Source organism: Engystomops pustulosus, chromosome 9 (genome assembly GCF_040894005.1).
Source record: "Engystomops pustulosus chromosome 9, aEngPut4.maternal, whole genome shotgun sequence".
NCBI classification, from domain to species: domain Eukaryota; kingdom Metazoa; phylum Chordata; class Amphibia; order Anura; family Leptodactylidae; genus Engystomops; species Engystomops pustulosus.
Window position 1 is genome coordinate 8,069,405 of NC_092419.1, and position 27,947 is coordinate 8,097,351.

The 27,947-nt window shown below is 44.8% G+C and overlaps 2 protein-coding genes across 2 annotated transcripts in view; both read right to left on the reverse strand.

Moving 5' to 3' along the window:
- LOC140077749 (cytochrome P450 2C18-like) overlaps positions 1–27,947 on the reverse strand; it is a 57,124-nt gene that overhangs the window by 14,630 nt on the left and 14,547 nt on the right. The gene's annotated exons all lie outside the window — the stretch shown is intronic.
- On the reverse strand, positions 836–27,567 carry LOC140077756 (cytochrome P450 2C18-like). The gene is made up of 10 exons (XM_072125198.1): positions 27,516–27,567; positions 21,972–22,149; positions 19,323–19,485; positions 19,004–19,153; positions 16,677–16,837; positions 5,738–5,914; positions 5,455–5,596; positions 2,992–3,179; positions 2,622–2,763; positions 836–1,107 (listed from the first exon to the last, which is right to left on the reverse strand). Exons 2-10 carry the CDS (start codon positions 22,143–22,145, stop codon positions 926–928), a joined length of 1,479 nt encoding a protein of 492 aa, XP_071981299.1. The 5' UTR covers positions 22,146–22,149; positions 27,516–27,567; the 3' UTR covers positions 836–925.

Below are 27,947 nucleotides of genomic sequence, written 5' to 3' on the forward strand. Positions count from 1 at the left end.
CCTCTTGAAGCTCATCCAGAGAATGAATCAGTAATAATAATCATCGTTCTGAGAGCCACAATCAAAGGATCAAGGGTAAAGATATACCCCATCTTATGGTGGGAATGAGCTTTGGCTGCCTGACCCAGAGAATTTGCCAATCTGGCAAACTGATGGCCCTAGCTACTAGCCATGGCCAATCATAGCAGCTAACAGCTGTTCAACTGCTAAACCTGCAATATGTCCTGGTCAGGCATCCTAACCCGAATGCCAAATCAAATATCTTCCTGGATTCACCTACATCCATCCGGCTTCATATTGACCTGGCGGAGATTTCAGAGATAAATTTTGTAGACTATAATAAAAACAGCGGGCTGGGTTTTTCATGCTCCAGATCCACTTCCTTCTTTAAAGAGTGGAAAATATCACAAATATGGCTTTTTAGATTCTTTCTCCGCCACAAAATAGGACAAGGCGTGTTTAATTCACCCTACTGGGCTAACAGCTCATCAACATTTTTGTTTCCTGACTTCAACTCATCATCCCCATGACTCATCAAGATGAGTAAAGAGACCCACAACACATCTTGCAACCAAGTACACACATCTGGGCCCATTGCCTCTTCTGGGCTAATCACATTAAATAATTTATGGCACTTACCAAAGATTCAATTAAAAGGCACTCAATTTGTGCTTATTGGCCACCAGTAAAATCAGTAATTGGGCCCACCAAGGTGTGTTTTACCTGACAACCATTCTCCAATTCATTAAACATGAATATTACTTTCAGTACTTTGCTTTCTAACCCTTGTGTTTAACTGTTATAGTAAATTAAGATAGACAAGAGGGTGGTGCTTACCAACATAAGACATAGGAGCAGAACTCTTTATTTCAGTAACTTGCATGTACAGTAGTACCAACATTTGGGTGAAAATATACTTAAAAAGTCAGCGTGGAATGAACTGTATTTTGTAAGGACGATGGATCACACCATTAGTATTGGGTAGAGGGGAGAGGTCAATAGATGAAGGGTCTTCCTCCGACTTCAAATCGAAATTCTGCAGTATAAAAGTGAGGAAGAGAAAGAGCTGCATCCTTGCCATTCCTTCCCCAAGGCACATTCTTTTTCCTATAGGGTAGAGAAGGGAAGTGTTGGAGGTTTTTGTAATGTTTGGGCAGTTCTTTTGTAAGGTAGAAAGATATTGATGGAATAAATGCATCGGCTGATAACAAAGACACAGTCATCACTTGTTGTACTTAAAGAGACCTGAAAGACCCCACCCACATATCTATATTCTGAGACCTTTGGTAAATGGGTGGAAATGGGTTGATACATAGAGAAAAATGGGTGAAACAAGTCATATTAGAGTTTACATAACAGGACACTTGACGGCAAATTGGCAATATCTTTGACATATCCGGCAAAGCCATGAGGTTTGGATATTTTCAAGGTTCAATGTCCAAAATTGGACTTGAGGTTAACCACATCAGAATAACGTCAGAGCCATCTACTTTCTTGATTTGTAATATAGTAATCAGCAATTCTGAGAAAACCTAAGAACACAATGTCAGTGCCAGTGTGTCCTCTACTCGGCCACAGACAAGCATTGTCTTCTAGTGTTTTCCAATCACAATAACAGATCACATTTTACAGTTATTCCTAAGGCCAAGATAATTTTGTACCATTGTGCAGTTGGTGGACTAGATGACATTACTGAGAGACCTATTCACGAATTAGGCCAAAACCTGCTGATTGTTGAGGCTGGGGAGGGGGGGGGGGGAAGGGGCGGTGTTTGCATTTCTGCTACATTGATTCTCTATTAAACTTATTGCAATTCACTTTTTACCAGAGCCTCAGCCGAACCGGCAGCAAAACTACCTTGGATGTCAGCATAGATGAAATCCAAGGGGCTACAAATTACCGGACCAAGAAAAAGATGGATGCTTGAATGTTTTAAGAGCCAGAGCCTTTCAGACATCCATTTTGATCCTGGTCCACATCAGCCGATTCGTAGCCCAAGGATCACAGGAACTGTGAGTGTTCGGGTTCCAGGATTCAGACCACCACCAATCGGTAGGTAGTTTCTGTGGATAGGTCATAACTTGATTTGCCAGAACCACCCTCTAAGGACTGCTTACTTTATGTAGTTTGTTCCCATGCTATTTTGGTAAGCCTGGCTCATTATCTATTGTATGTGAGACTTCCCAACCGTCATCTTGCTCAGCTAGACCAGTCCTTCATGTGTTTGTTAGGAGTCATAGAAGATGGATATAGAAGGAATGGACAACATTAGATACATTTCACATTGACCACACCGATGGTATAGTGAGACATAAACTGAGGTCGTGATTGATTAACCATTTCCCAAATACCTCAATATTCCAGTCTCCTATGAATGGTCGTATAGAGATTTTCCAACAGTCTTAGGAGTCATTTCCATAAACATTTATATCAGATGTATTTTTTACACCTAGCACACGTCCTTGTTCACTTTATATTTACCCATGCACAAGGCTGTGGATTGTGTGTGACCATTGTTTGCATCCCATATAATGGCACCTGCTATGTGCATGAAGCCTTAACCTCAGTCCTCGAAGCTCCATCAAAACTTTTGATGTCTACTTTTTCTATCTTCTAAGTACCTGTTGAAAATGGTAGAAATGCTTCCGTCTTCTTGAACTGGCCCATGTCATCCAAAAAATGACCAGGATCAAACTTCTCTGGGTTTTGAAAGTATTTAGGATCCTTCAACACTGAGGTCAAGCAAGGAAACACAGTGGTGCCCTTTAAGGAGATGGACAGAAAATGGGAACATGTTAAAGGGACTGCACTTATCTATCACTGAACTGTTGCCACCTTTAGAGTTTTTTTTCAATGTCGTAAGGACACTCCTTAAATCTCTATATTTTGCAGCCCTGCTACCATATATCAAAATTTCTTATCTATGTGTTTTAAACCTTCATTCAAGACTCATTTATGATGATTGTTCATATGGTTTTATGGTTTTCCAACCTTGGGTATAGTGTATCCTCTGAAGACGGTGGTTTCAGCTGTTGCATGTGGAACACTAAAAGGTAAGATATCCGCAAATCTCTGTATCTCATGAATTACAGCATCTGTGAAAGGCATTTTACTCCGATCCTCCACAGACGGACAGCGGTTGTTGCCAATGTTGAGGTCAATTTCTTTTTTGACTTTATCTAAGAAGAAGAAAGTTCCCTGTTAAAAGTGTTCTTCTATCACAAGATACCTGACCAGGATACCAGGTCAACATTATTAACTCTTACTGCATTTGGATGTTCCTGAACATCCTGTCACGGAAGGTGGAGTATGGAGAGAGCTAGGGATCTGAGCACTTTTGATACTCACCAGGTGTTTGCTGCATTGTGCTGCAAACACCCATCCTTACACTCAGGATCGGTGCTGGCGTTGGAGTTAAACACTTAAATGCTGCTAGGCAAAGGTGACAGGGGCATTTAAATGTCGACGGTGCTTGGGCACTGCTATCTTGGTTTCAATCAGCGTGCCATGTGACGTTCAGGGCATGACGATGAGTTGCCATGTCAAACTTCCAGGCCTGTCTTTAGGCAGCATCTGTAATGGTCTGTGAGTACTGCAAAATCCCCATATACTGCAATACAACAGTATTGCAGTATATAGTGGGATTGATTAGACACCCTAGGGTTCAAGTACCCTAGGGGGGTCTAAAAATACCAAAAAAATAAAATACCTTTTTACATAGCTCTGTACGCCAGTGAAAGAGTTATTATTGTCAGAATTGGAAAAAATCTGGATTTTGTTCTTGTACAAATGGTTTTGATTTTTTAAAATCAATGACAATATAATAAAACCTTTATAAATGTGGTATCGGTACCTAAACCAAGAATACATTTGAGGTGTCTTTTGGAGCACACAGTTAACGTAAAAACAGAGCAACAGAGCAAGAAAATTACGCAAATATGTTTTTTTTTTTTCCAATTTCACCACATTTGTAATTTTTTTTCCAGCTTTCCAGTACATGCCACAGAATACTAAATACCATCACTAGGAAGGAAAATTAGTTGCATAGAAAACAAGCTCTTATACAGCTCTGTACAAAGAAAAATAAAAAAAGTTATGGATTTTTGAGGGTGAGGAACAAAAAATGGAAACTGAATAACGAAAAAGGGCAGTGGCGTTAAGGAGTCAAAAGGGGTATTCTGGTAACAGAAAATTGTCCCCTATTCATTGGATAAGAGATAACTGCTCGATCATTAGGGGTTTTACTGTTTGGACCCCCAACTGATGACAAAACATTAATTTCTAGGGAAATACTGAAGAGAAGTCCCATAACTGAAGAGATGTGCACCCCAGCAGATAGACCTCTATGGGGCTTATTTACTCAGGGTCCCGCGGATCGCACTTTTGTCAATTTTAGAAATTTTCTGCATTTGCGCCGCTGTGACAGCTATTTAGAAGGGGATTGTGTTGCACGCGATCATATTTTGATGCAGTGGCCGCAGCTTCCATGCGTCAGAAATTAGGGGGTGGGCCGTCGGACGATCGGACTGATATTCAAATTGTGTCACTACCAATTCACTTATATACACCGGGAAGAAGATGGGGAAGCAACAGATGCAGGAAATCGGGCGCACAATCTTTGTGAATCGGGCCGGACTGCATGATCATCGGTCACTCCGTATTTCAGGAACTCCGTCGGCCGGGTAAGTAAATGTACCCCAATAAGTTATCCCAGATAAAGTAGATAGAGAATAAGTTGACGTAATCAGAAAACCACTTTAGTTTAGGGTAATTCAAATCTACTGCCCCTACTTGTAGATCATAGTAGGACATTCTCACCAGTAGAAGAGTGAGAACTTTCATACAGTTCTCTCTTTGTAGGTTCGAAAGACATGTCCAATCTTCCATGGTCTTGTACAGTCATGTATGGTCTTCCATGGGCAGTATAGAGATGAACATGCAGGAACTCAGAGGCCCATAGTTATTAAAGTGTTAACGCCAGTTTTCTGTCTGACTTTGTATTGAAAAGAAAGTACAAATTGAACTGAAATCCTCCATGATATCAAAAATAATTGTCTGACTGGCAGTAACTACCCCTTTTACGAAAAAAAACCTTTCGTAAGTTCAACTCACCATAACAAGTGTCATGATTCCGACCCTGGATACTCCGGCATGGACAACCTCGGCCACAGGTGCAAATGAATCGGACACAGCGCAGTCACAAAAGAAAACTGGCGCAGGCGTTTCATACACACATGTAGAAGCAGTTTGCACCGTCTTTACAGTGCAAAGTCAGACAGAAAAAGTTTCCAGTTTACAAAAAGTTTCCACTTGTAAAATTAGGACGGTCAATGTTAAATATAAAATTTTGTCTTATTTCTGACCCTCAATTTCAACAGAAAGCCACAAAACATACTTTTTCTTAAAAGCTGGAAAAACCTCTGGAATAGCAGTTATGTCGATGGTTGTACCTACCTAAAACTTCTGGATACTTCAGTAAAATCCTCAGACCGATCCGTAAAGTCATGCTCGTGGTTTCTGTCCCAGCAAAGAAAAGATTCATCACGGAAACATATAAGTTATCGAAGTGGAATTCTGTGTTTGGGGTCTCCTTGTCCTGGAAAGAGACGTTAGGTAGGTACACGACGTAACCGAGACATGATACTATCTAACCACCTAACTGTGGATGACCATGAACACGATACATAAAAAAATAATTGTTTTTCCAAGGTTTTAAAAACTCATTCATCTCACTTACCTCCTCCATCTTTATAAGAAAGCAATCTATGAAATCTCTGGGGCAGTTCTTGTCCAACGTCTGCTGATGTTCCTTCACTTTGTCCAGCACAAACATCTTTATGGAAGAGAAATTCTTGAAAACTTTATGGTGTGGTCCAGGGATATAAAGAAAAAGTTTTGGGAAGGAGTTGAGCAGCTAAAAATAAAAATAAGATAAAAGCAGATGATGATGAAATGGATCGCTGGAGAGTTATACCTCAATTCCAATAGAAGGGTAAATTGTGTAATGCCCTGCCTGGATCAGAGGAGCATTCGACTTTGGCCATTGCAATATTTCTTCTATGCAAACTAATGGACATTGCGTGAAATTTCTGACTGTGTATCAGGAAGTCAGTAATTTTCCGGCTATAGTGGAAGTAGAATAAAACCAGATTTGTTTACCGGACGAGCCGGCAGCTTGACCTTTGGAATGACAGGTCCTGTGTGGAAAATTGTTTACACTTTAAAACCATAGAGTATTGTTAAGACTCGGATTGGCTCTATGGGAAAGCACCTTTGCATTGTTTATGTGCTGGGATGTGGCTACTCTTCTCCTGGTGTATGGGGAGAGTAGTCCGGGTCCTTATTGTCTGCAGGTAGGGGGCAGAGCTTGAAGAAGAAGACTGCTAGTCTACCTGAGCAACCAGAAGAAGCTGAGAGGTGGATACGCTGCCATAGTCTCTGGGCACCTAGCCTGTGACCAGGGTATTCGCCTTCTGAGAAAGAAAGGGACAGCTAGTTCAGGCCTTTCCTCAGCATTCATCCTTCTTGTGACAAGGAGCAGATTGGAGAAGTCAGTCCTTTGCTTTGCTTGTCTTGGTTTGCACCTGAATTTCTTCAGTAAAGAAGGAAACGTTTCACTGCAGACCCTGACACTCCGAACTTATTTCTCAATGGGGCGAACCACACCTTACCATCCCTTCCAGAGAGCAGCAACACTTGGTGACACATAAATGGTTTCTGGCAGACCCAGCGAGGCCACCCCTAACCTGGGCAATGCAATTGGGCTCTTGTACTCGGAACTTTAACTTCCATCATTAGAAATTTATTTTAAAAATGTATCTTTACTAGAGATGAGCGAGCACTAAAATGCTCGGGTACTCGTTATTCGAGACGAACTTTTCCCGATGCTTGAGTGCTCGTCTCGAATAACGAGCCCCATTGAAGTCAATGGGAGACTCGAGCATTTTTCAAGGGGACCAAGGCTCTGCACAGGGAAGCTTGGCCAAACACCTGGGAACCTCAGAAAAGGATGGAAACACCACGGAAATGGACAGGAAACAGCAGGGGCAGCATGCATGGATGCCTCTGAGGCTGCTTAATCGCACCATTATGCCAAAATTATGGGCAACAGCATGGCCATGACAGAGTAACAGAATGAAGCTAGATAGCATCTAAAACATCCAATAATTGACCCTGACACTATAGGGGACGGCATGCAGAGGCAGCGGCAGCAGCGGCAGGCTAGAGAGTGGCATGGCGACATACCCTAAATGGACTCAGGCTTCAAACCAATGGGTGGCAGAGAGGAACCAAAGGAGGTGAGCAAGAAGCGCTCAAATAATATCGGTACATGATAAAAGTTTGCCAGTATATTTTGTGGATTACACAGCAGGGTGGCGACAAAGTTAACATGGAAGCCATGAAAACAACCCAAAATTCTGCCTGACACAGCTCGTTTGATAAGGGGACCATGTATGGAGGCAGTGAACTAGTAGTAGATTAAAGGTGCTGCAGTTAAAACTATGTTAGTTGGATCTTGGCATGGAGCTGGCGCTCCGCTGCCAGGCGAGCTTTCGCCAATCCAAGCCCCTGTGTCTAGGCTACTCCCCAAACAGCACTTCTAAGAACCTTTTGTATAAGATCAAGTGTAATAGCGTTCTTATAAGTTTAGGATATGGCGGGTGAGGGGAATGGAAACAGATGCGCAAGAAGCGCTGAAATAATATTGGTAAATGATAAAAGTTTGCCAGTATATTTTGTGCAGGGTGGCGACAAAGTTAACAAGTTTGTTGTGGAAGCCATGAAAACAACCCAAAATTCTGCCTGACACAGCTCGTTTGATAAGGGGACCATGTATGCCTACAGTTCATGCCAGTCGCTGCTCTGGCTGCCAGTCTCCTTTCGAATACAGTTTAAAATAATAACCCTCATCCATAAAGCTCTGTATAATGCTGCACCCCCCTACCTCTCCTCTCTTATCTCAGTCTATCGCCCAACCCGTGCTCTTAGATCCGCCAGTGATCTTAGATCAACCTCTACCATAGTGCGGACCTCCCACTCGCGTCTCCAAGACTTCTCTAGAGCTGCACCAATTCTATGGAATGCTCTGCCCCGGACTATCAGACTAATACCTAACCTCCAAAGTTTCAAACGTGCTCTTAAAACCCATTTCTTTAGGCAAGCCTATAACACTCATTAACTGCATGAAGTTTTAACTCTTCTACTATCCCGTCCTGTGTCGTCCTCCCATCTGTTATCCAGCAACCAACAGGCACCAGACTTCTATGCAGTCCCATTCACCCTGGACCTGGTGACGGCTGAGTGGTTCAAGCGACAGCAATTCCATTTATTATATTTTGTTCTATTCCCTAAGAAGAATGGCTTGACCATTAAAAATTCTTTTACCTCGTGTTACCCCATCATCTTCATAAACCGTAAGCTCTGGCGAGCAGGGACCTCACTCCTGTTGTTCCATACAAATGTTGTGCTCTGTTACATTACATTTGTATTTGTTTCCTATGATTTGTAAAGCGCTACGGAATATGATGGCGCTATATAAATAAAGATTATTATTATTATTATTATTATGGAGGCAGTGAACTAGTAGTAGATTAAAGGTGCTGCACTTAAAACTATGTTAGTTGTATCTTGGGATGGAGCTGGCGCTCCGCTTCCAGGCGAGCTTTCGCCAATCCAAGCCCCTGTCTCTAGGCTACTCCCCAAACAGCACTTCTAAGAACCTTTTGTATAAGATCAAGTGTAGTAGCGTTCTTATAAGTTTGGGATATGGCGAGAGAGGGGAATGTAAACAGATGCGCAAGAAGCGCTGAAATAATATCGGTAAATGATAAAAGTTTGCCAGTATCTTTTGTGGATTACACAGCAGGGTGGTGAGAAAGTTAACAAGTTTGATGTGGAATGCCCTGTAATAGCTCTTGGGCGGTGTGCCTTTTATCGGCTAGGCTCAGCAGTTTGAGCACCGCCTGCTGTCGCTTAGCGACGGCACTGCTGCTGTGCCTAGAGCTACCGACTGATGGCGCCATGGCCACGGATGGTAATTCGGAGGAGGAGGAGGTGGAGGAGGGGTGGGAGGAGGAGGAAGTATAGTAGGCCTTTGAGACCTGGACCGAGGTAGGCCCCGCAATCCTCTGCGTCGGCAGTATATCACCAGCCCCAGGGTCAGACTCGGTCCCAGCGTCCACCAAGTTAAGTGTAGTAGCGTTCTTATAAGTTTGGGATATGGCGGGTGAGGGGAATGTAAACAGATGCGCAAGAAGCACTGAAATAATATTGGTAAATGATAAAAGTTTGCCAGTATATTTTGTGTATAACACAGCAGGGTGGCGACAAAGTTAACAAGTTTGTTGTGGAAGCCATGAAAACAACCCAAAATTCTGCCTGACAAAGCTCGTTTGATAAGGGGACCATGTATGGAGGCAGTGAACTAGTAGTAGATTAAAGGTGCTGCAGTTAAAACTATGTTAGTTGGATCTTGTCATGGAGCTGGCGCTCCGCTGCCAGGCGAGCTTTCGCCAATCCAAGCCCGTGTCTCTAGGCTACTCCCCAAACAGCACTTCTAAGAACCTTTTGTATAAGATCAAGTGTAGTAGCGTTCTTATAAGTTTAGGATATGGCGGGTGAGGGGAATGTAAACAGAAGCGCAAGAAGCGCTGAAATAATATTGGTAAATGATAAAAGTTTGCCAGTATATTTTGTGGATAACACAGCTGGGTGGCGACAAAGTTAACAACTTTGATGTGGAATCCATGAAAACAACCCAAATTTCTGCCTGACACACCTCGTTTGATAAAGGGACGATGTATGGAGGCAGCTATATGGACGACTTTTGGAGGTAGCAATGGAGACAACGTATGGAGGCTGCTATGGAGACAATTTAATTTGGATAGTGCCTGTATGTGGCAGTCCAAAAAAGTTTTCAAACCAGAGGAGCAGGTAGGTGGCCCTCCAGAAAAATGGAATAGATTGAGTGCCTGTATGTGGCAGTCCAAAAAAGTTTTCAAACCAGAGGAGCAGGTAGGTGGCCCTCCAGAAAAATGGAATAGATTGAGTGCCTGTATGTGGCAGTCCAAAAAAGTTTTCAAACCAGAGGAGCAGGTAGGTGGCCCTCCAGAAAAATGGAATAGATTGAGTGCCTGTATGTGGCAGTCCAAAAAAGTTTTCAAACCAGAAGAGCAGGTAGGTGGCCCTCCAGAAAAATGGAATAGATTGAGTGCCTGTATGTGGCAGTCCAAAAAAGTTTTCAAACCAGAGGAGCAGGTAGGTGGCCCTCCAGAAAAATTGAATAGATTGAGTGCCTGTATGTGGCACTCCCAAAAATTGTTTAAAACAGAGGACCGGGTCGGTGGCCCTCCAGAAAAATTAAATGCATAAAGTACTATAGCTAGAGCCAGTGGGCCCTGTCAAAAAATAGCCAGTTTCCTCTGCTTTACTGTACAAAGAGGAGGTGAAGGAGGAAAATGAGGAGGAGGATGAGTGGATAAATTATTCAGGTTGAGCTTCCTTCACCTGGTGGAGATTGGAAATTATGAGAAATCCAGGCTTTATTCATCTTAATAAGCGTCAGCCTGTCAGCGCTGTCAGTCGACAGGCGTGTACGCTTATTGGTGATGATGCCACCAGCTGCACTGAAAACCCGCTCGGACAAGACGCTAGCGGCAGGGCAGGCAAGAACCTCAAAGGCGTACAGCGCCAGTTCGTGCCACATGTCCAGCTTTGAAACCCAGTAGTTGTAGGGAGCTGTGTGATCATTTAGGACGATGGTATGGTCAGCTACGTACTCCCTCACCATCTTTCTGTAAAGATCAGCCCTACTCTGCCGAGACTGGGGACAGGTGACAGTGTCTTGCTGGGGTGACATAAAGCTGGCAAAAGCCTTGTAAAGCGTACCCTTGCCAGTGCTGGACAAGCTGCCTGCTCGCCTACTCTCCCTCGCTACTTGTCCCGCAGAACTACGCACTCTGCCGCTAGCGCTGTCAGAAGGGAAATACTGTTTCAGCTTGTGCACCAGGGCCTGCTGGTATTCATGCATTCTCACACTCCTTTCCTCTCCAGGGATGAGAGTGGAAAGATTTTGCTTGTACCGTGGGTCCAGGAGAGTGAACACCCAGTAATCGGTGCTGGAATAAATTCTTTGAACGCGAGGGTCACGGGATAGGCAGCCTAGCATGAAATCTGCCATATGCGCCAGAGTACCAACGCGTAAGAATTCACTCCCCTCACTGGCCTGACTGTCCATTTCCTCCTCCTCCAACTCCTCCAACTCCTCTTCTTCTGCCCATGCACGCTGAACAGTGAAGGACTCAACAATGGTCCCCTCTTGTGTCTCGCCAACATTCTCCTCCTCTTCCTCCTCATCCTCCTCCACCTCCACCTCCTCCGATATGCGCTGAGAAACAGACCTAAGGGTGCTTTGGCTATCAACAAGGGAATCTTCTTCCCCCGTCTCTTGTGACGAGCGCAAAGCTTCCGACTTCATGCTGATCAGAGATTTTTTCAACAGGCCAAGCAGCGGGATGGTGAGGCTGATGATGGCGGCATCGCCACTGACCATCTGTGTTGACTCCTCAAAGTTACTCAGCACCTGACAGATATCAAACATCCACGTCCACTTCTCATTGTAGACTTGAGGAAGCTGACTGACCTGACTACCAGTTCTGGTGGAAGTTGACATCTGGCAGTCTACAATCGCTCGGCGCTGCTGGTAAACTCTGGATAACATGGTCAGTGTTGAATTCCACCTCGTGGGTACGTCGCACAACAGTCGGTGAGCGGGCAGTTGGAGGCGGCGCTGCGCTGCCCTGAGAGTGGCAGCATCTGTGCTGGACTTCCTGAAATGCGCACAGATGCGGCGCACCTTCGTGAGCAAATCAGACAGATTGGGGTATGTCTTGAGGAAACGCTGAACTATCAGATTTAACACATGGGCCAGGCATGGCACATGTGTCAGTCTGCCGAGTTGCAGAGCCGCCACCAGGTTACGGCCATTGTCACACACAACCATGCCTGGCTTCAGGTTCAGCGATGCCAGCCACAGATCAGTCTGCGCCGTGATGCCCTGTAATAGTTCTTGGGCGGTGTGCCTTTTATCGCCTAGGCTCAGCAGTTTGAGCACCGCCTGCTGTCGCTTAGCGACGGCACTGCTGCTGTGCCTAGAGCTACCGACTGATGGCGCCATGCCCACGGATGGTAGTTCGGAGGAGGAGAAGGAGGAGGGGTGGGAGGAGGAGGAGGCATAGTAGGCCTGAAACACCTGGACCGAGGTAGGCCCCGCAATCCTTGGCGTCGGCAGTATATGACCAGCCACAGGGTCAGACTCGGTCCCAGCCTCCACCAAGTTAACCCAATGTGCCATCAGCGATATATAGTGGCCCTGCCCGGCAGCACTCGTCCACGTGTCCGTGGTCAGGTGGACCTTGTCAGAAACGGCGTTGGTCAGGGCACGGATGATGTTGTCTGACACGTGCTGGTGCAGGGCTGGGACGGCACATCGGGAAAAGTAGTGGCGGCTGGGGACCGAATACCGAGGGGCGGCCGCCGCCATGAGGTTGCGAAAGGCCTCGGTCTCTACTAGCCTATAGGGCAGCATCTCCAGGCTGAGCAATCTGGAGATGTGGACATTAAGGGCTTGGGCGTGCAGGTGGGTTGCACTATATTTGCGTTTCCGCTCCAGCGTCTGGGGTATGGAGAGCTGAACGCTGGTGGATGCTGTGGAGGATCGTGGAGGCGACGATGGGGTTTTTGTGGCAGGGTCCTGGGCAGGGGGCTGACTATCAGCTGACACAGGGGAAGGAGCAGTGGTGTGCACGGCCGGAGGTGAACGGGCTTGTTGCCACTGAGTGGGGTGTTTAGCATTCATATGCCTGCGCATACTGGTGGTAGTTAAGCTATTAGTGGTGGAACCCCTGCTGATCCTGGTTTGGCAAATGTTGCACACCACAGTCCGTCGGTCATCCGGTGTTTCCTTAAAGAACCTCCAGACTTCTGAAAATCTAGCCCTCGCCGCAGGAGCCCTCGCCTTGGTAGCTTCACTAGTTGACACATTTGGCGCTGGTGCACCAGCTCTGGCCTTGCCTCTCCGTCTGGCCCCACTACTGCCTCTTCCAACCTGTTCTGGTCGAGGACTCTCCTCCGTCTCAGAAGCACTGTGTTCACACGGCCTATCAACCCAGCTTGGGTCTGTCACCTCATCATCCTCCGATCCCTCAGTCTGCTCCCCCCTCGGACTTCCTGCCCTGACAACAACTTCACCACTGTCTGACAACCGTGTCTCCTCATCGTCGGACACCTCTTTACACACTTCTTCCACTACGTCAAGAAGGTCATCATCACCCACAGACTGCGACTGGTGGAAAACCTGGGCATCGGAAAATTGCTCAGCAGCAACCGGACAAGTGGTTTGTGACTGTGGGAAGGGTCCAGAAAACAGTTCCTCAGAGTATGCCGGTTCAAATGCCAAATTTTCCTGGGAGGGGGCAGACTGGGGGGGGAGGAGGCTGAGGTGCAGGAGCTGAAGGAGTGCCGATTTCGGTGACATGGGTGGACTGCGTGGAAGACTGACTGGTGGACAAATTGCTCGAAGCATTGTCGGCAATCCACGACATCACCTGTTCGCACTGTTCTGGCCTCAACAGTGCTCTACCACGAGTCCCAGTAACTTCAGACATGAACCTAGGGAGTGTAGCTCTGCGGCGTTCCCCTGCTCCCTCATCAGCAGGTGGTGTCTCACCCCGCCCAGGACCACGGCTTCTGATTCCTGCAGTAGTTGGACGCCCACGTCCCCGCCCTCGTCCTCTACCCCTAGCCCTCAGGTTAAACATTTTGAAAATGAAAGTTATAACTTTAATTTTTTTTTAACTTTTTTTTGTGTTTTTTTGTGTTTTTTAGTTTTTTTTTGTGTTTTTTAGTTTTTAAAACCAAACAATGCTATCCTATTGCTATGGCTATTTTCTAGCCAAGTATGAAAGCACACTGCTATGCCAGATGAGATGACGCTGAGTTATGAAAAAATAAACGTAAAATAAAAAGGAAATGGCAGACTGTGCCTAATTGAAATCCAACCCCTAATAAATTTTCCCACTTCGGTCTTTGCGATGGATATGTGCGTCACTAAGCGCTAAACACCGCGGTCGCAAGTCTCACTCCAAATTCCTGACAATTGGCTAGTATATGCACTGCAACAAGGACAGCCACCAGCAGATCAACCAGAAATAAAATATATATAACGCTATTGTAGGCGTAAGTAAGCCGTTTGGATTCTCCTTTGGCTATTTTCTAGCCAAGTATTACAGCACACTACTATGCCAGATGAGATGACGCTGAGTTATGAAAAAATAAACGTAAAATAAAAAGAAACTGCCAGACTGTGCCTAATTGAAATCCAACCCCTAATAAATTTTCCCACTTCGGTCTTTGCGATGGATATGTGCGTCACTAAGCGCAAAACACAGCGGTCGCAAGTCTCACTACAAATTGCTCACAATTTGCTAGTAGATGCACTGCAGCAAGGACAGCCACCAGCAGATCAACCAGAAATCAAATATATATAACGCTACTGTAGGCGTAAGTAAGCCGTTTTCTAGCCAAGTATGAAAGCACACTGCTATGCCAGATGAGATGACGCTGAGTTATTAAAAAAATAAACGTAAAATAAAAAAGGAAATGGCAGACTGTGCCTAATTGAAATCCAACCCATAATAAATTTTCCCACTTCGGTCTTTGCGATGGATATGTGCGTCACTAAGCGCAAAACACAGTGGTCGCAACTCTCACTACAAATTGCTCACAATTTCCTAGTAGATGCACTGCAGCAAGGACAGCCACCAGCAGATCAACCAGAAATCAAATATATATAACGCTACTGTAGGCGTAAGTAAGCCGTTTGGATTCTCCTATGGCTATTTTCTAGCCAAGTATGAAAGCACACTACTATGCCAGATGAGATGACGCTGAGTTATGAAAAAATAAACGTAAAATAAAAAGTAAATGGCAGACTGTGCCTAATTGAAATCAAACCCCTAATAAATTTTCCCACTTTGGTGTTTGAGGTGGATATGTGCGTCACTAAGAGCTAAACACAACGGTAGCAAGTCCCCCTGCAAATTCCTCACAATATGGTACTAGCTGCACTACTAGTGCCAGCAAGCCCAGCCACAAGCAAACAAAAAAAAAAAAGTATAACGTTATTGTAGCCCTAAGAAGGGCTGTTGGGTTCTTGTTGAATCACTCCAGCCTAACACTATTCTAATAGAACAGCCTAACGCTTTCCCTGACCAGCAGCAGCTCTCTCCCTAGTGGCATCCAGACAGAGAATGATCCGAGCAGCGCGGGCAGCGGCTAGTCTATCCCAGGGTCACCTGATCTGGCCAGCCAACCACTGCTATCGACGTGTAAGGGTACCACGTCATGCTGGGTGGAGTGCAGAGTCTCCTGGCTTGTGATTGGCTCTGTTTCTGGCCGCCAAAAAGCAAAACGGCGGGAGCTGCCATTTTCTCGAGCGGGCGAAGTATTCGTCCGAGCAACGAGCAGTTTCGAGTACGCTAATGCTCGAACGAGCATCAAGCTCGGACGAGTATGTTCGCTCATCTCTAATCTTTACGATTCACAGAACATAGATTTAATTTGGACTGGCTGCTGTCTGTTTGGACACTGGTATCCAAAAGGACCTTATTTTAGGCCAAATCAGTGGAGGGGAGTTCTCTACCAAAATGTTGGGTACAATGTTGGGTTCTAGGTTCTTCTATTATTCGTCCTGTGGTTAGCTCTATGACATTTTGCGCAGATAATATGGAAGTGAATAATCTCAACATAAAATAAATACTATTGGTATTGTTGGTGGGAACCTATGATAGATGTCACATGAGACCAACAAATTTAGTTTAATTTAGTTCTAATTTTAGTTTAGGGGAATTCTGGTGCAAAATTCTGCACTAGTATTCAGCTAATTGTTCAGTGTAGCATCACACAATTTTGACTTGGACTTGACTTGAGATGGAAAGTGGCTTAGTTGTAAACACAGTGGGGCACATTTACTTACGCATCCGAAGGAGTTCACCTAAAGTGCATAATGCACTTTGCCGAGATTCACTAAAATCGTGCACCCGATATCCTGCATGTGTCGCCTCCCCGTTCAGGTCCCCGGAGTTCACCTTCTTCTTCCTGGTGCATGTAAGTGTTTGGACTTGCAACACAATTTGAATCAGTCCGAATCAGTCGGAACGTCCCCGATCAGTCAGATGGCCCGACCCCCGATCTTTGTTGCATGAAAGCCAGCGCAGCTGCAGCAAAATTCAATCACGTGCAACACAATCCCCTGCTAAATACCTGACAGCCGTGCAATCCTCGAAAACTACGGAAAATCTGACTAAAGTAAATAAGCCCCAAAATAGGTGCCAAAATTCCACCAAATGTTGATACAGAATTATGACGAAAAATGAGCTAACTAAAAGAGGGTATACACATAGTCAGCTTAAAGGGCTTTCCTGAAGTTCTTGCTTTACGGCATTGGGGCAGTTAGGCCATTTATTGGCTACTGACAATTCCGTAACCATACTTCAAGCCCAGCCAGGTATGTTGGTCAATGAGAAGCAGGAGAAATGCATGAACAAGGAGTTGACACAGGGTAAGAACATTTTTTTCCTTACCCTTGCCGTGGCCTCCTTGGGGTTTGTTTGTCTCACCTGCCCAACTGATGAGTTTCTTATCGTGAAGGCCTCTTTCAACATGGCTAACAAATTGAGGAATGTTTCATCTTCATACTTAAAGCGTTCACCAAAGACGATAGAACAAATCACATTGGAAATCGACAAAGTCAGTAGATACGTGGGATCGAAAAAAGAACCTTAAAAATATAAGTTTAAAATTGAGACATATTTATTAAATGGAAATACTTCTTTGTCATGATCTTTTTCATATTATAGTTCAGGAAGAGCAATTAAGAATTTTAAATGAACCAAAAAAATCATTTGATCCCTTCAATGTTGTCCCCAAGGTTAACAAATTGAGCAACTCCATGTAATTGAAGCAGGCAGCTGGACACTTACGTGGCTGGTCCTGTTATGACAGATATACTCAAATGTATGGCCTATATCTAAGACAATGGGGGTCATTTACTAAGGGTCCGATTCATGCATTTTCGTCGGTTTTCCCGAATATTACCGATTTGCCCCGATTTTTCCTGAATTGCCCCAGGATTTTGGCACACGCGATCGGATTGTGACGCATCGGCCCCGGCATGCACGCAATGGCAAACGGGGGCGTGGCCATAAAAAAACCTGACGGATTGGAAAAAACGGCGCATTTTTTTAAAAAAAGTGTCGCTCTCCTGCACCCAGGGGAGGACGGTGAACTCTGATGCAATCTGATGGTCTTCAGCGCAGCAGCGACAACTGGTGGACATCGGAGGAAGTGCCTTAGTGAATCCCGGCCGGACCCGAATCCACCACAGAGAACGTGCCGCTGGATCGCGAATGGACCGGGTAAGTAAATCTGCCCCAATGATGTTATATTATGCTAAAAACTCAAGCAAACAACAAATAGGGAATGGAAAAAGTGATGTCCACCCTATTTGTCAAACCATATACAGGCGGTCCCCTACTTAAGAACACCCGACTTACAGTCTGCAATTAAGCTTTATTAATCCAACATTTAATTCAACATTTTTAAAATCCAATTGTTACAGAGACCAAAAATATTCTGGCTGGAGTTACAATTATAAAATATACAGTTACGACTTACATACAGATTCAACTTAAGAACAAACCTACAGAACCTTAGTACTGCCTGTATTCCGTGGAGATCTCAATGGGTCCTGATCTTTTATCTCTTGTGTATCATAAGTTGGATATACACTCACCGGCCACTTTATTAGGTACACCTGTCCAACTGCCCGTTAACACTTAATTTCTAATCAGCCAATCACATGGCGGCAACTCAGTGCATTTAGGCATGTAGACATGGTCAAGACAATCTCCTGCAGTTCTCCCGAGCATCAGTATGGGGAAGAAAGGTGATTTGAGTGCCTTTGAACGTGGCATGGTTGTTGGTGCCAGAAGGGCTGGTCTGAGTATTTCAGAAACTGCTGATCTACCGGGATTTTCACGCACAACCATCTCTAGGGTTTACAGAGAATTGTCCGAAAAAGAAAAAACATCCAGTGAGCGGCAGTTCTGTGGGCGGAAATGCCATGTTGATGTCAGAGGAGAATGGGCAGACTGGTTTGAGCTGATAGAAAGGCAACAGTGACTCAAATCGCCACCCGTTACAACCAAGGTAGGCAGAAGAGCATCTCTGAACGCACAGTACGTCGAACTTTGAGGCAGGTGGGCTACAGCAGCAGAAGACCACACCGGGTGCCACTCCTTTCAGCTAAGAACAGGAAACTGAGGCTACAATTTGCACAAGCTCATTGAAATTGGACAGTAGAAGATTGGAAAAACGTTGCCTGGTCTGATGAGTCTCGATTTCTGCTGCGACATTCGGATGGTAAGGTCAGAATTTGGCGTCAACAACATGAAAGCATGGATCCATCCTGCCTTGTATCAACGGTTCAGGCTGGTGGTGGTGGTGTCATGGTGTGGGGAATATTTTCTTGGCACTCTTTGGGCCCCTTGGTACCAATTGAGCATCGTTGCAACGCCACAGCCTACCTGAGTATTGTTGCTGCCCATGTCCATCCCTTTATGAGCACAATGTACCCTGTAACATCTGATGGCTACTTTCAGCAGGATAATGCGCCATGTCATAAAGCTGGAATCATCTCAGACTGGTTTCTTGAACATGACAATGAGGTCACTGGACACAAATGGCCTCCACAGTCACCAGATCTCAATCCAATAGAGCATCTTTGGGATGTGGTGGAACGGGAGATTCGAATCATGGATGTGCAGCCGACAAATCTGCGGCAACTGTGTGATGCCATCCCCGTTACTAGCATGGTGTACCTAATAAAGTGGCCGGTGAGTGTATATCATATCCATAAAGCTGTTCATGTGACTTGGTTTCTTACCATTCAGTTTTCTAAATTCATCTCCTAGGCAACGTGACTCCTCTAGGATTCGCTCTTCTATACTTTTCTTACCCATGCCAAAATTTCTCAATGTGGTTAGAGAGAACCGACGGAGCTGCTTCCAGCGTTCTCCATTACTAAGAAGAATCCCTGAAGACATAAATCATACATTTACCCTGAGCTCTGTGTTACGACACCCATAAAGGTTAAAACGTTGAGACCATTAATTATTTCTAAACACAATTCATGTATCTTTATACAATTATCTCAGTCATTGAGTGATTCTAACCTTCTATGGGGGGAGACTTGGGTCACCTACCGTAGCCCTTAAAGACAAGTTCTGCTCCAGGAACCTTCGCTCTGTTACTGAAGACATCAGCATTGTCCACTAGGGCCTCCTTCACTGCACCATATCCATGTAGGACCACCACCGTTCTTGGCCCAAGGTGTACAGTGAAAACATCTCCATAATCCTTTGCAAGCTGTGGGGGGTAAGCAGACAAGCATTTATTAGATGTATTAGGTCTGTATTAAAGATTTGGAGAAAGCTCCACTGTTCTTAAAAATATACAGCTTGTATCCATGGGTGGTTTCTTATCATCTACAGTTCATCTTCATTGAAGTTTAATGCGGTGGAGTTGCAATACCATGTGACATATTAATGCACTAGTTTTGAAACAACCATTTAAACCAAACCAACTTAAAGGGGTTTTCCCATCTGGGCATTCACATTTAATTAAATTCATTTGCCATATGTAAACCTTTCTTCAAATTGTATTTTTTTTTTAAATTTTCCTGTGTGAAGATAATTTCTCATAAATGTAGCTATGTTGACCCTTAGAAATGAGATGGCTTCCTTGGATACGACCACCTCACATTTTGGCAGCAGTGGCCAGACATGCGCTATTGAGCCCTCCCAGACCATGTGGATTCAGCGATCCTTACCACAGGATGTCTGCAGGACCTGCAGTAACTCCCGGACATTTAATTTTCAGAAACGTTTTGTTTCCTTGTGCAATCCCTCCAGCAGAGGTGGTCGTGTATCCAAGGACATAGTCTTGTGTCTAAGGGACCATATCACTACATTTATGAGAAATTATCTTTACACAGGAACATTTTTTTAATAACATTTGATTGAAGAAACGTTTAGATATGGCATATTAATGAAACTGAATGTGAGTGTCCAGATGAGAGGAGAATACCCTTTTAAGGAACTCTTTTGGTGCGATTCCCAATCTGGAGTGTCCGACGAGGATGAAATCTGCTGCGATTCACAAAGATCGTGCGTCCGATATCCTGCATGTGTCGCTTCCCCGCTCAGGTCCCGGAGTTCACCTTGTTCTTCCTGGTGCATGTAAGTGCATTGTCCGTGTATAATGCGCTGTGCGGGGAGTCACTAAGATCGTGCGCCCGATATCCTGCATGTGTCGCTTCCCCGCTCAGGTCCCCGGAGTTCACCTTCTTCTGCCTGGTGCATGTAAGTGCACTGTCCGTGTATAATGCGCTGTGCGGGGAGTCACTAAGATCGTGCGCCCGATATCCTGCATGTGTCGCTTCTCTGTTCAGGTCCCTGGAGTTCACCTTCTTCTTCCTGGTGCATGTAAGTGCATTGTCTGTGTATAATGCGCTGTGCGGGGAGTCACAAAGATCGTGCGTCCGATATCCTGCATCTGTCGCTTCCCCGCTCAGGTCCCCGGAGTTCACCTTCTTCTTCCTGGTGCATGTAAGTGCATTGTCCGTGTATAATGCGCTGTGCGGGGAGTCACAAAGATCGTGCGTCCGATATCCTGCATCTGTCGCTTCCCCGCTCAGGTCCCTGGAGTTCACCTTCTTCTTCCTGGTGCATGTAAGTGCATTGTCTGTGTATAATGCGCTGTGCGGGGAGTCACTAAGATCCTGCGCCTGATATCCTGCATGTGTCGCTTCCCCGCTCAGGTCCCCGGAGTTCACCTTCTTCTTCCTGGTGCATGTAAGTGCATTGTCCGTGTATAATGCGCTGTGCGGGGAGTCACTAAGATCCTGCACCTGATATCCTGCATGTGTCGCTTCCCCGCTCAGGTCCCTGGAGTTCACCTTCTTCTTCCTGGTGCATGTAAGTGCACTGTCCGTGTATAATGCGCTGTGCAAGGAGTCACAAAGATCGTGCGTCCGATATCCTGCATCTGTCGCTTCCCCGCTCAGGTCCCTGGAGTTCACCTTCTTCCTTCCAGTGCATGTAAGTACTTGGCTTGCGATTTAAAGTTAAATCCCGCAGTGTGTCCGAATCTGTTGGATCGTTTGATGGCCCGCCCCCCAATTTTTGTCGCATGAAAGCCGGCGTGATTGCGACAAAATCCGATCTCGTGTGACACAATCCTCTTCTAAATCCCTGTCCCCGATCCCCGAAAAGTCAGAAAACCCGATAGAAATGCGGCCGCGTGACCCTTAGTAAATAATCCCCTCTGTATCTTGCCATGCTTGTGGCCATGGGGGATGCTGTACAACTAAATACCTCCATCATCCACGATGGGTCATTTATTTGTTGAAGGAACTATCCGGCATTTACGGTGTATCAGAAGTCGAGAAAATAGAGTTTCCATACAAAAGAGCAGAGTATTTAGACCAAGTCTGCACACTGGGAGGACACCGGAAGAGACAGTGGACGCATGTCATTGTAAGGCCACAAATTGTCTTCTCGGGAATAGGGATATCACATCTCCAGAACTTGCGGTACTTGCCCAAATTTCTTTACTGTATGGACTTTACTGAATCAAAACTCCAACCCTGGGCTTGGCATGTCCACATCCAGGTTGGTTTTGACAAACAAACAATAGGGCATGTCACCCTAAAAAAACCTACTAGGATCTGCTTACTAAAGTCGGAAGGTGCCAATACAGCTAGAAGTTTAGCACTGCTAATAATGGGATAGGGCTGGGAGCTATGTCCTCTTTAAGTTGATGGAAGGCCCATATAATTTTAATATTCTGACCTTCATGATGGACTGAGGCAGTTCCTTCATGTTCAGCTGTAGGATGTTTCCTAGAATAGGGAGCGGAGTTGGTCCAGGAGGCATCTCCTTATTGTGCCCCGACCGCATGATGAGAAGAATGAGACATATGACACAAACAGTCAAGATGAGGGTCCCAGCACCTGTGATGTCCATTTTCCTACAATTATAAATCAGCAATGGTACAATCAGCCACAGACCAATCCCTTCATGGATCATGGAGAACAGTGTGTAGAGAATATCCATATTAAAGTAAAATTTAGAGATCAGACAATGATTGAAAATTAAAGGGAACCTGTCACCAGGAATGTCATTTTTAGATGGTGACAGATTCCATTAGTATATGCTATGCAGATTTTAAAAATACAATGGGCATAGGGAGCATCGAGACTGAGACACTGGCTACTACAATCACATCGTTTCCCACCAGTTAAACAACCAGGTAATATGAAATAAAGTTTCAAGGCATTTTTAAAATCAGCATAGCATAGGCTATTGGAACCTGTCATCAGCTAAACATAACATTCCTGGTAACAGGTTCCCTTTAAATTTGCCAATATTTAGCACTTTGAACTTAGCTTAATCCGTGTCCAACAAACATGATATCTTTAAACACCATAGTCTAATTTTGTAAGACTAAATACAAAAATGCAAGATTTTATGTATTTCTAAATCTATCAACATCAGGAGAGGTACAGGAACTTGTTACGTATTGTATTTATGGTAAAATGTGCCTTCTATTCCAACACTAGTCACAAGCACAATGGGGCACATTTACTTACCCGGTCCGTGAAAGTGCAATGTCCAATGATAATGCACATCAGCCGCGATTCACTAAGATCGTGCGTCCGATATCCTGCATGTGTCTCTTCCCCGCTCAGGTCCCCGGAGTTCACCTTCTTCTTCCTGGTGCATGTAAGTGCATTGTCCGTGTATAATGCGCTGTGTGGTGAGTCACTAAGATCCTGCGCCCGATATCCTGCATGTGTCTCTTCCCCGCTCAGGTCCCCGGAGTTCACCTTCTTCTTCCTGGTGCATGTAAGTGCTTGGTCTTGCGACACAATTTGAAAGTTAAATCCCGTGCTTAGTCCGAGTCAGTCAGATCATCTGAAGGCAGTTTGTGTAGGATGGATGTGGCTGTGCCAAAAAACAATCGCGTGTGACAAAATCCCAGCGCAGACACCAGTTGAATACCTGTCAAAGCCGAGAAATCCCTGAAAACGGTGCAAAGTCCGGCGAAAGTGCGATCCATGACCCTTAGTAAATAATCCCCTTTATATCTGCCAACTATTTCTCAATAGTGGGATTTTACATTGGTTGTATAAGAATACAAGAACATTACCTATTTCCTACAAAAACAGTGCAACTTTTGTCAATGAATTGTATCCAGTAGTGCCATTTAGGGTAAAGTACAATATATAATTCACAGGTAACTTCCAGTTGCTATGGATACAGTTACTTTGCCTCTGTTCCTTATTAAAAATGTCCCCAATGTATAAAAAAATACAATAATTCATAGATAACCCCGATGTCGGCTGAGCCCTCTCCATAGCCAGTAAGTCTTTGCTGCATATTGCAGCAAACACCCACCGATACCACCCGGGATTGGTTCTAGTACCGTTTGCAGGTATTAACTCGTTAATCGCCGATGGCACGTAGGCACCACCATCTTGGCTCAAATCTTTGCTTCCCTTGACATCATCGGGTAGCAGTAATCCGTTGCTATGGCAGCCTCAGGCTTCGTACCATTTATTACAATGTGGCATTTGCACATTATAATAGATGATGTGGAATATCCCCATATACTGTAGCATGAAAGTATATGGTCAGATCACTCAGACAACCTACATTGAAGTATAAAAACGTTATTAGCGCCAGAACATGGCAAAATGAAGAATTTTATTTTTGTACAGGAGGTTTTAATTTTTTGTAAATATATGAAAACGTTATAAAACCTGCATAAATTTGGTATCTCTGTGATTGTACAGAACCAGAGAATAAAGTAGAGTAGTGGGGGCGTAAAATCCAGGCCCACAAGAAAACAGGGCAAATGCGTTTTTTCACCAATGTCACAACATTTGGAATGTTTTCCTGCTTCCCAGTACATGGCAGGAATATTAAATACCGTCACTATAAAGTGTGATTTGTAACACAGAAAACAAGTCCTCACACAGCTCTGTAAATGGAAAAATACAAAAGTTATGGATTTTTGAAGGTGGAGAGCAAAAAATAATAATGCAAAACCAAAAAGTGCCTGGTTGTTAAGGGGTAGATACCAATTGTTGGTAAATAATAATGAGTCATAATAATAAGGACCAACAATAGAATCTCCACGGTGTTTCTGTGCATTAAAGAAAGAACATCAACACAACCAATAACCAAAACCCACATATTTTTCGCAAAGTGCCGATGCAACAATTTAAGCAGTAACTTATTACTCCCTGCTCTTTCAGAGGTATAAATTGTATAGGCACCTGAGGACACCAATACGGTAGAAAGAAGGAGAAGAAGTTTGTATTATCATTGTAGCTTCCTTCTAGGGTCCTGGGCTGCCTGGGACTGCAAGAGGTCTTGAGTCCTGTCTGGTGAACTCTGCGTTGCCACCTCTGGCACCCGTGCCATAGGTTCGCCACCACTGCCCTATGTAGAAGCCCATAAAACATGAAAAAACATAATTACCAGAGTTCTTCCTGGCCTACACAAATGCTCATTCCAGACCACTATTACCCTTCTATCTCACCTTAATAATCCCTCTAGAGAGGTCGCTGAAGATCCTTCAGTGCCGGCTTACAGATCTACAACAAAGAGCTCCACTCAGGGATTCTCTCGTCTCAGGGCTCCCAGACCTCTCCCCATTGACCAAACCTCAGGTACTTTCTATCCTTTTTGCCACTTCCCTGCTTTCAGATTAAATTGACTTGATCTACTTGTGTTCGTCAAGGGTCCTGCTGGTTCTCCCTTATTTGCACATTGAAAGCTAATCACACCGACTGAGTGGACAACTTGAGAGCTGAGTGGACTGACTGTTCTCTGGAAGTTATTGTTACGCTTAGTATCTGCTCAACTTGTTTAGACTGCATAAGAATCTCCATCTCACCCGTTTAGAATATCTATGGCCTCCGCTAACATTATCTGTCCTAATCTTTCTGATCACAGGAGCTGCATGTAGGTCATTGGTTATATTATTGACTCTTAAATTTCTCTTTAAATACATACAGACCAAGGGTGAGGGGGGCGCTGCAGGTCCTGGCTGGGGTCAGTGTATTACACAGGCTGCAGGCAGAGGCTGCACAGGGGGCGCTGTGGTGCTGACATCACTGCTGTATCTATGTATACATACAGACCAGGAGTAATGGGGGGCACAGCACTGGACCAAAGCACCAGTGGGGGATAAGTACAACTGCTTTCTTGTTAGATATGCACTGTATATGTACTGTTATAGGTATGTAGATAATGTACTGTTATAGATATGTACTGTATATATCTATATACACACATGTAAGCAGTGTTCTGGTTGGACAAGTGCTTGCCACCTCATAAGGGGGAGTTGATAAAACCCCTTGTTGGTGGGAGTACATGGTTTTAGTTAAAAGGTCTTTGACTTGGAGGTCAGAAGTGTTCGTGTTCCAGACCAGGAAGCAGAGGTGTCACAGGCAAGCTCCCCGACACCTTGGCCAATCAGATGACATTAGGCCCTGAGGACAGAGATCCACCATCAGGACATTGTTCCATCTCTACCAGCCCAGCCTGAAACTATTATCCAGTCTGTGAACAACCATCTTCCTGCGGACCTGCACTACGACCAGCTATCTCCTTCCAGCTGAAGTTCTGCTGCTGTTAAAGGCCGTTGTTTGCTGTTCCAATAAAGAAGTTATTCTGCACCAACATGCCTCCGAGGGATCCCTGGTTTAGGCTATTCACCATCACGGGGTGCCCATGCTCCATTATTAGGGATCTGTATCTACACATCGAGGTCAGCCCAGGGAGAAGCCTATTCTATCAGCCTCTCCCTCCATTTTCTTGCAAACACCACCTGCTGGAGACCTGCCAGGCTCTGGACAAGGCCTACGTTCCCATATACCAAGTACCGTAACCATTGCCTGCCTAAGGCCACAACAGCCAGCCACTCAGGTATTCCAGGTCCCCGCTTCATCCAGGCCATGAGAAAGGTTAGGTCCCAATAGGGGATATTGCACCAGCACTTAATGTAAATCCAGCAACTCACACATGGCGTCTCTGGTCGGAGGATGTTTCGGCTACTAGATGGGAACTTGGCTCTGACGATTTAGAAACATAAAAAGCCATGCCTGCACCGCATGGTCCCGCCATGTCAACATTACATCCACGTCACCCTGCACCCCTGCAAAACATCCATGTCACACTGCACCCCACATTACATCATGTCACACTGCAACCTATACCCCCCCCCCTCCCTAAAACCCACATTCTCACCCAACCCTTGCTCAGGCTGCTTTTGCTTCACTTCCCATATGTTGTCCCATATCTTCCTGTACTGCTACTCCCACATAAAAGTCACATGGTCATGATCACATCAAAGGTCCTTTAGACCACATGTACTGCAGGTAATATAAAGTTACTGCTTCTCCACCAGTTCGTGCTGCTCCACCAGCACCCACCACCGACCGGCACCTGGAGCCTCCCTCCACTCTCCCCCAACAGGCCCAGCCGCCCCAAGGCACCTTGTCCCCAATGCCCTGGCATAAATACGGCCCTGACTGCACTACATAAGTAAATAGAGTTTTAGGTAAAAACAAAAAAACTATAATGTATAAAAAAAAAAAAAACTGAAAGTCACACTAATTTTGTATTTCCACATCTGTGCCAACCTAAGCTGAAAACACTTTTTAAAAAAAGGGAAAAAAATATATTAAAGGCTTTATGGACCCCATGTGTGTACAAATAAAAACTACAGGTCTTTATCCAAAAAATCAGCCCTTACCCAGCCACAAGGACAAAATATTTTAAAAGTTATGGCTCTTGTGAGGTGATAATGGAAAGGATTCCATTATGCAAATAAAAGTATTTTTTTTTTTTTTTTTTAAAAAGGAAACTAAGGCAAACTGACTACTAAGGCGAACCCTGCCTTTTTAATTACTATGAGGGGCACCCTACCTTATTACTAAAGGAGAACCTGCCTAATTTATGACTAAGGGGTCGACCCTATGACTAAAGGGGAGACCCTGCCTATTACATCAATGTTATATGTGTACCCTGGCTGGGCTACAGTCATTGGGAGCATCCACCAGATTTTGCGAAGAAGGGTCCCCCGGCCCCCGCCAACCATAATCTGCTCCTGGTTGTGACTTCCAACAAGTTCTAGGAAATACTGGAAAGTACAAACCCTACCCACTGCAAGTCACTGTACAGACTACACATGTCAATGTTGCAGTTTGTGTGTGTAGTGTGGTACAGGGAAACATATAAAATATGACCTATGAACATTCTAGACTCAGCTCAACTGATTCTGCATAATAATATAAAAATATTTTAGAAATGTACTTGTACCTGTGACTCCTCTCGTGCCCGGTGGCTCATGTGCTCCTATTTGTTTTCCAGGACCGTCCTGTGATAAATATTCTGTGTAATAGGTCTGTACCTCCCCCACTGTGTAAAGGTCTTCATTCCAGTGACCAGCCATCCAAATATCCTGCACCTCCTCAATCCTCTCACTCCAGAGCTCAAGTTTAAGACTTATATAAATAATTACTTATAATTAATAATAATAATAAACTTATTATAAATACTTCTTCTTCTGCAACTTCATCAGTCTTCATGGTGGCATCTTAGGGAGATCTCGTCTTTGAAGGCGATGAAGTTGGGACAAGAAGTGTAACTTCAGGGGGTGCGGAGGGTGCACTCGCAACTGAGCCAAGAGGCTTGGGGGCCCCCTAGTATTACAAACAATACATTATAATTGTGGGTCCGGTAGACATTTGG

Excerpts from the sequence above, each read along its gene's own strand:
- LOC140077756 (XM_072125198.1), bottom strand. The coding sequence starts at position 22,145 with ATGGACATCACAGGTGCTGGGACCCTCATCTTGACTGTTTGTGTCATA. Across the intron at positions 5,915-16,676 it reads GAAACTCATCAGTTGGGCAG|CTGCTCAACTCCTTCCCAAA; the intron begins GTGAGACAAACA and ends TTTTATTTTTAG. Across the intron at positions 1,108-2,621 it reads ATTTCTACCATTTTCAACAG|GAAAAAGAATGTGCCTTGGG; the intron begins GTACTTAGAAGA and ends TCTACCCTATAG.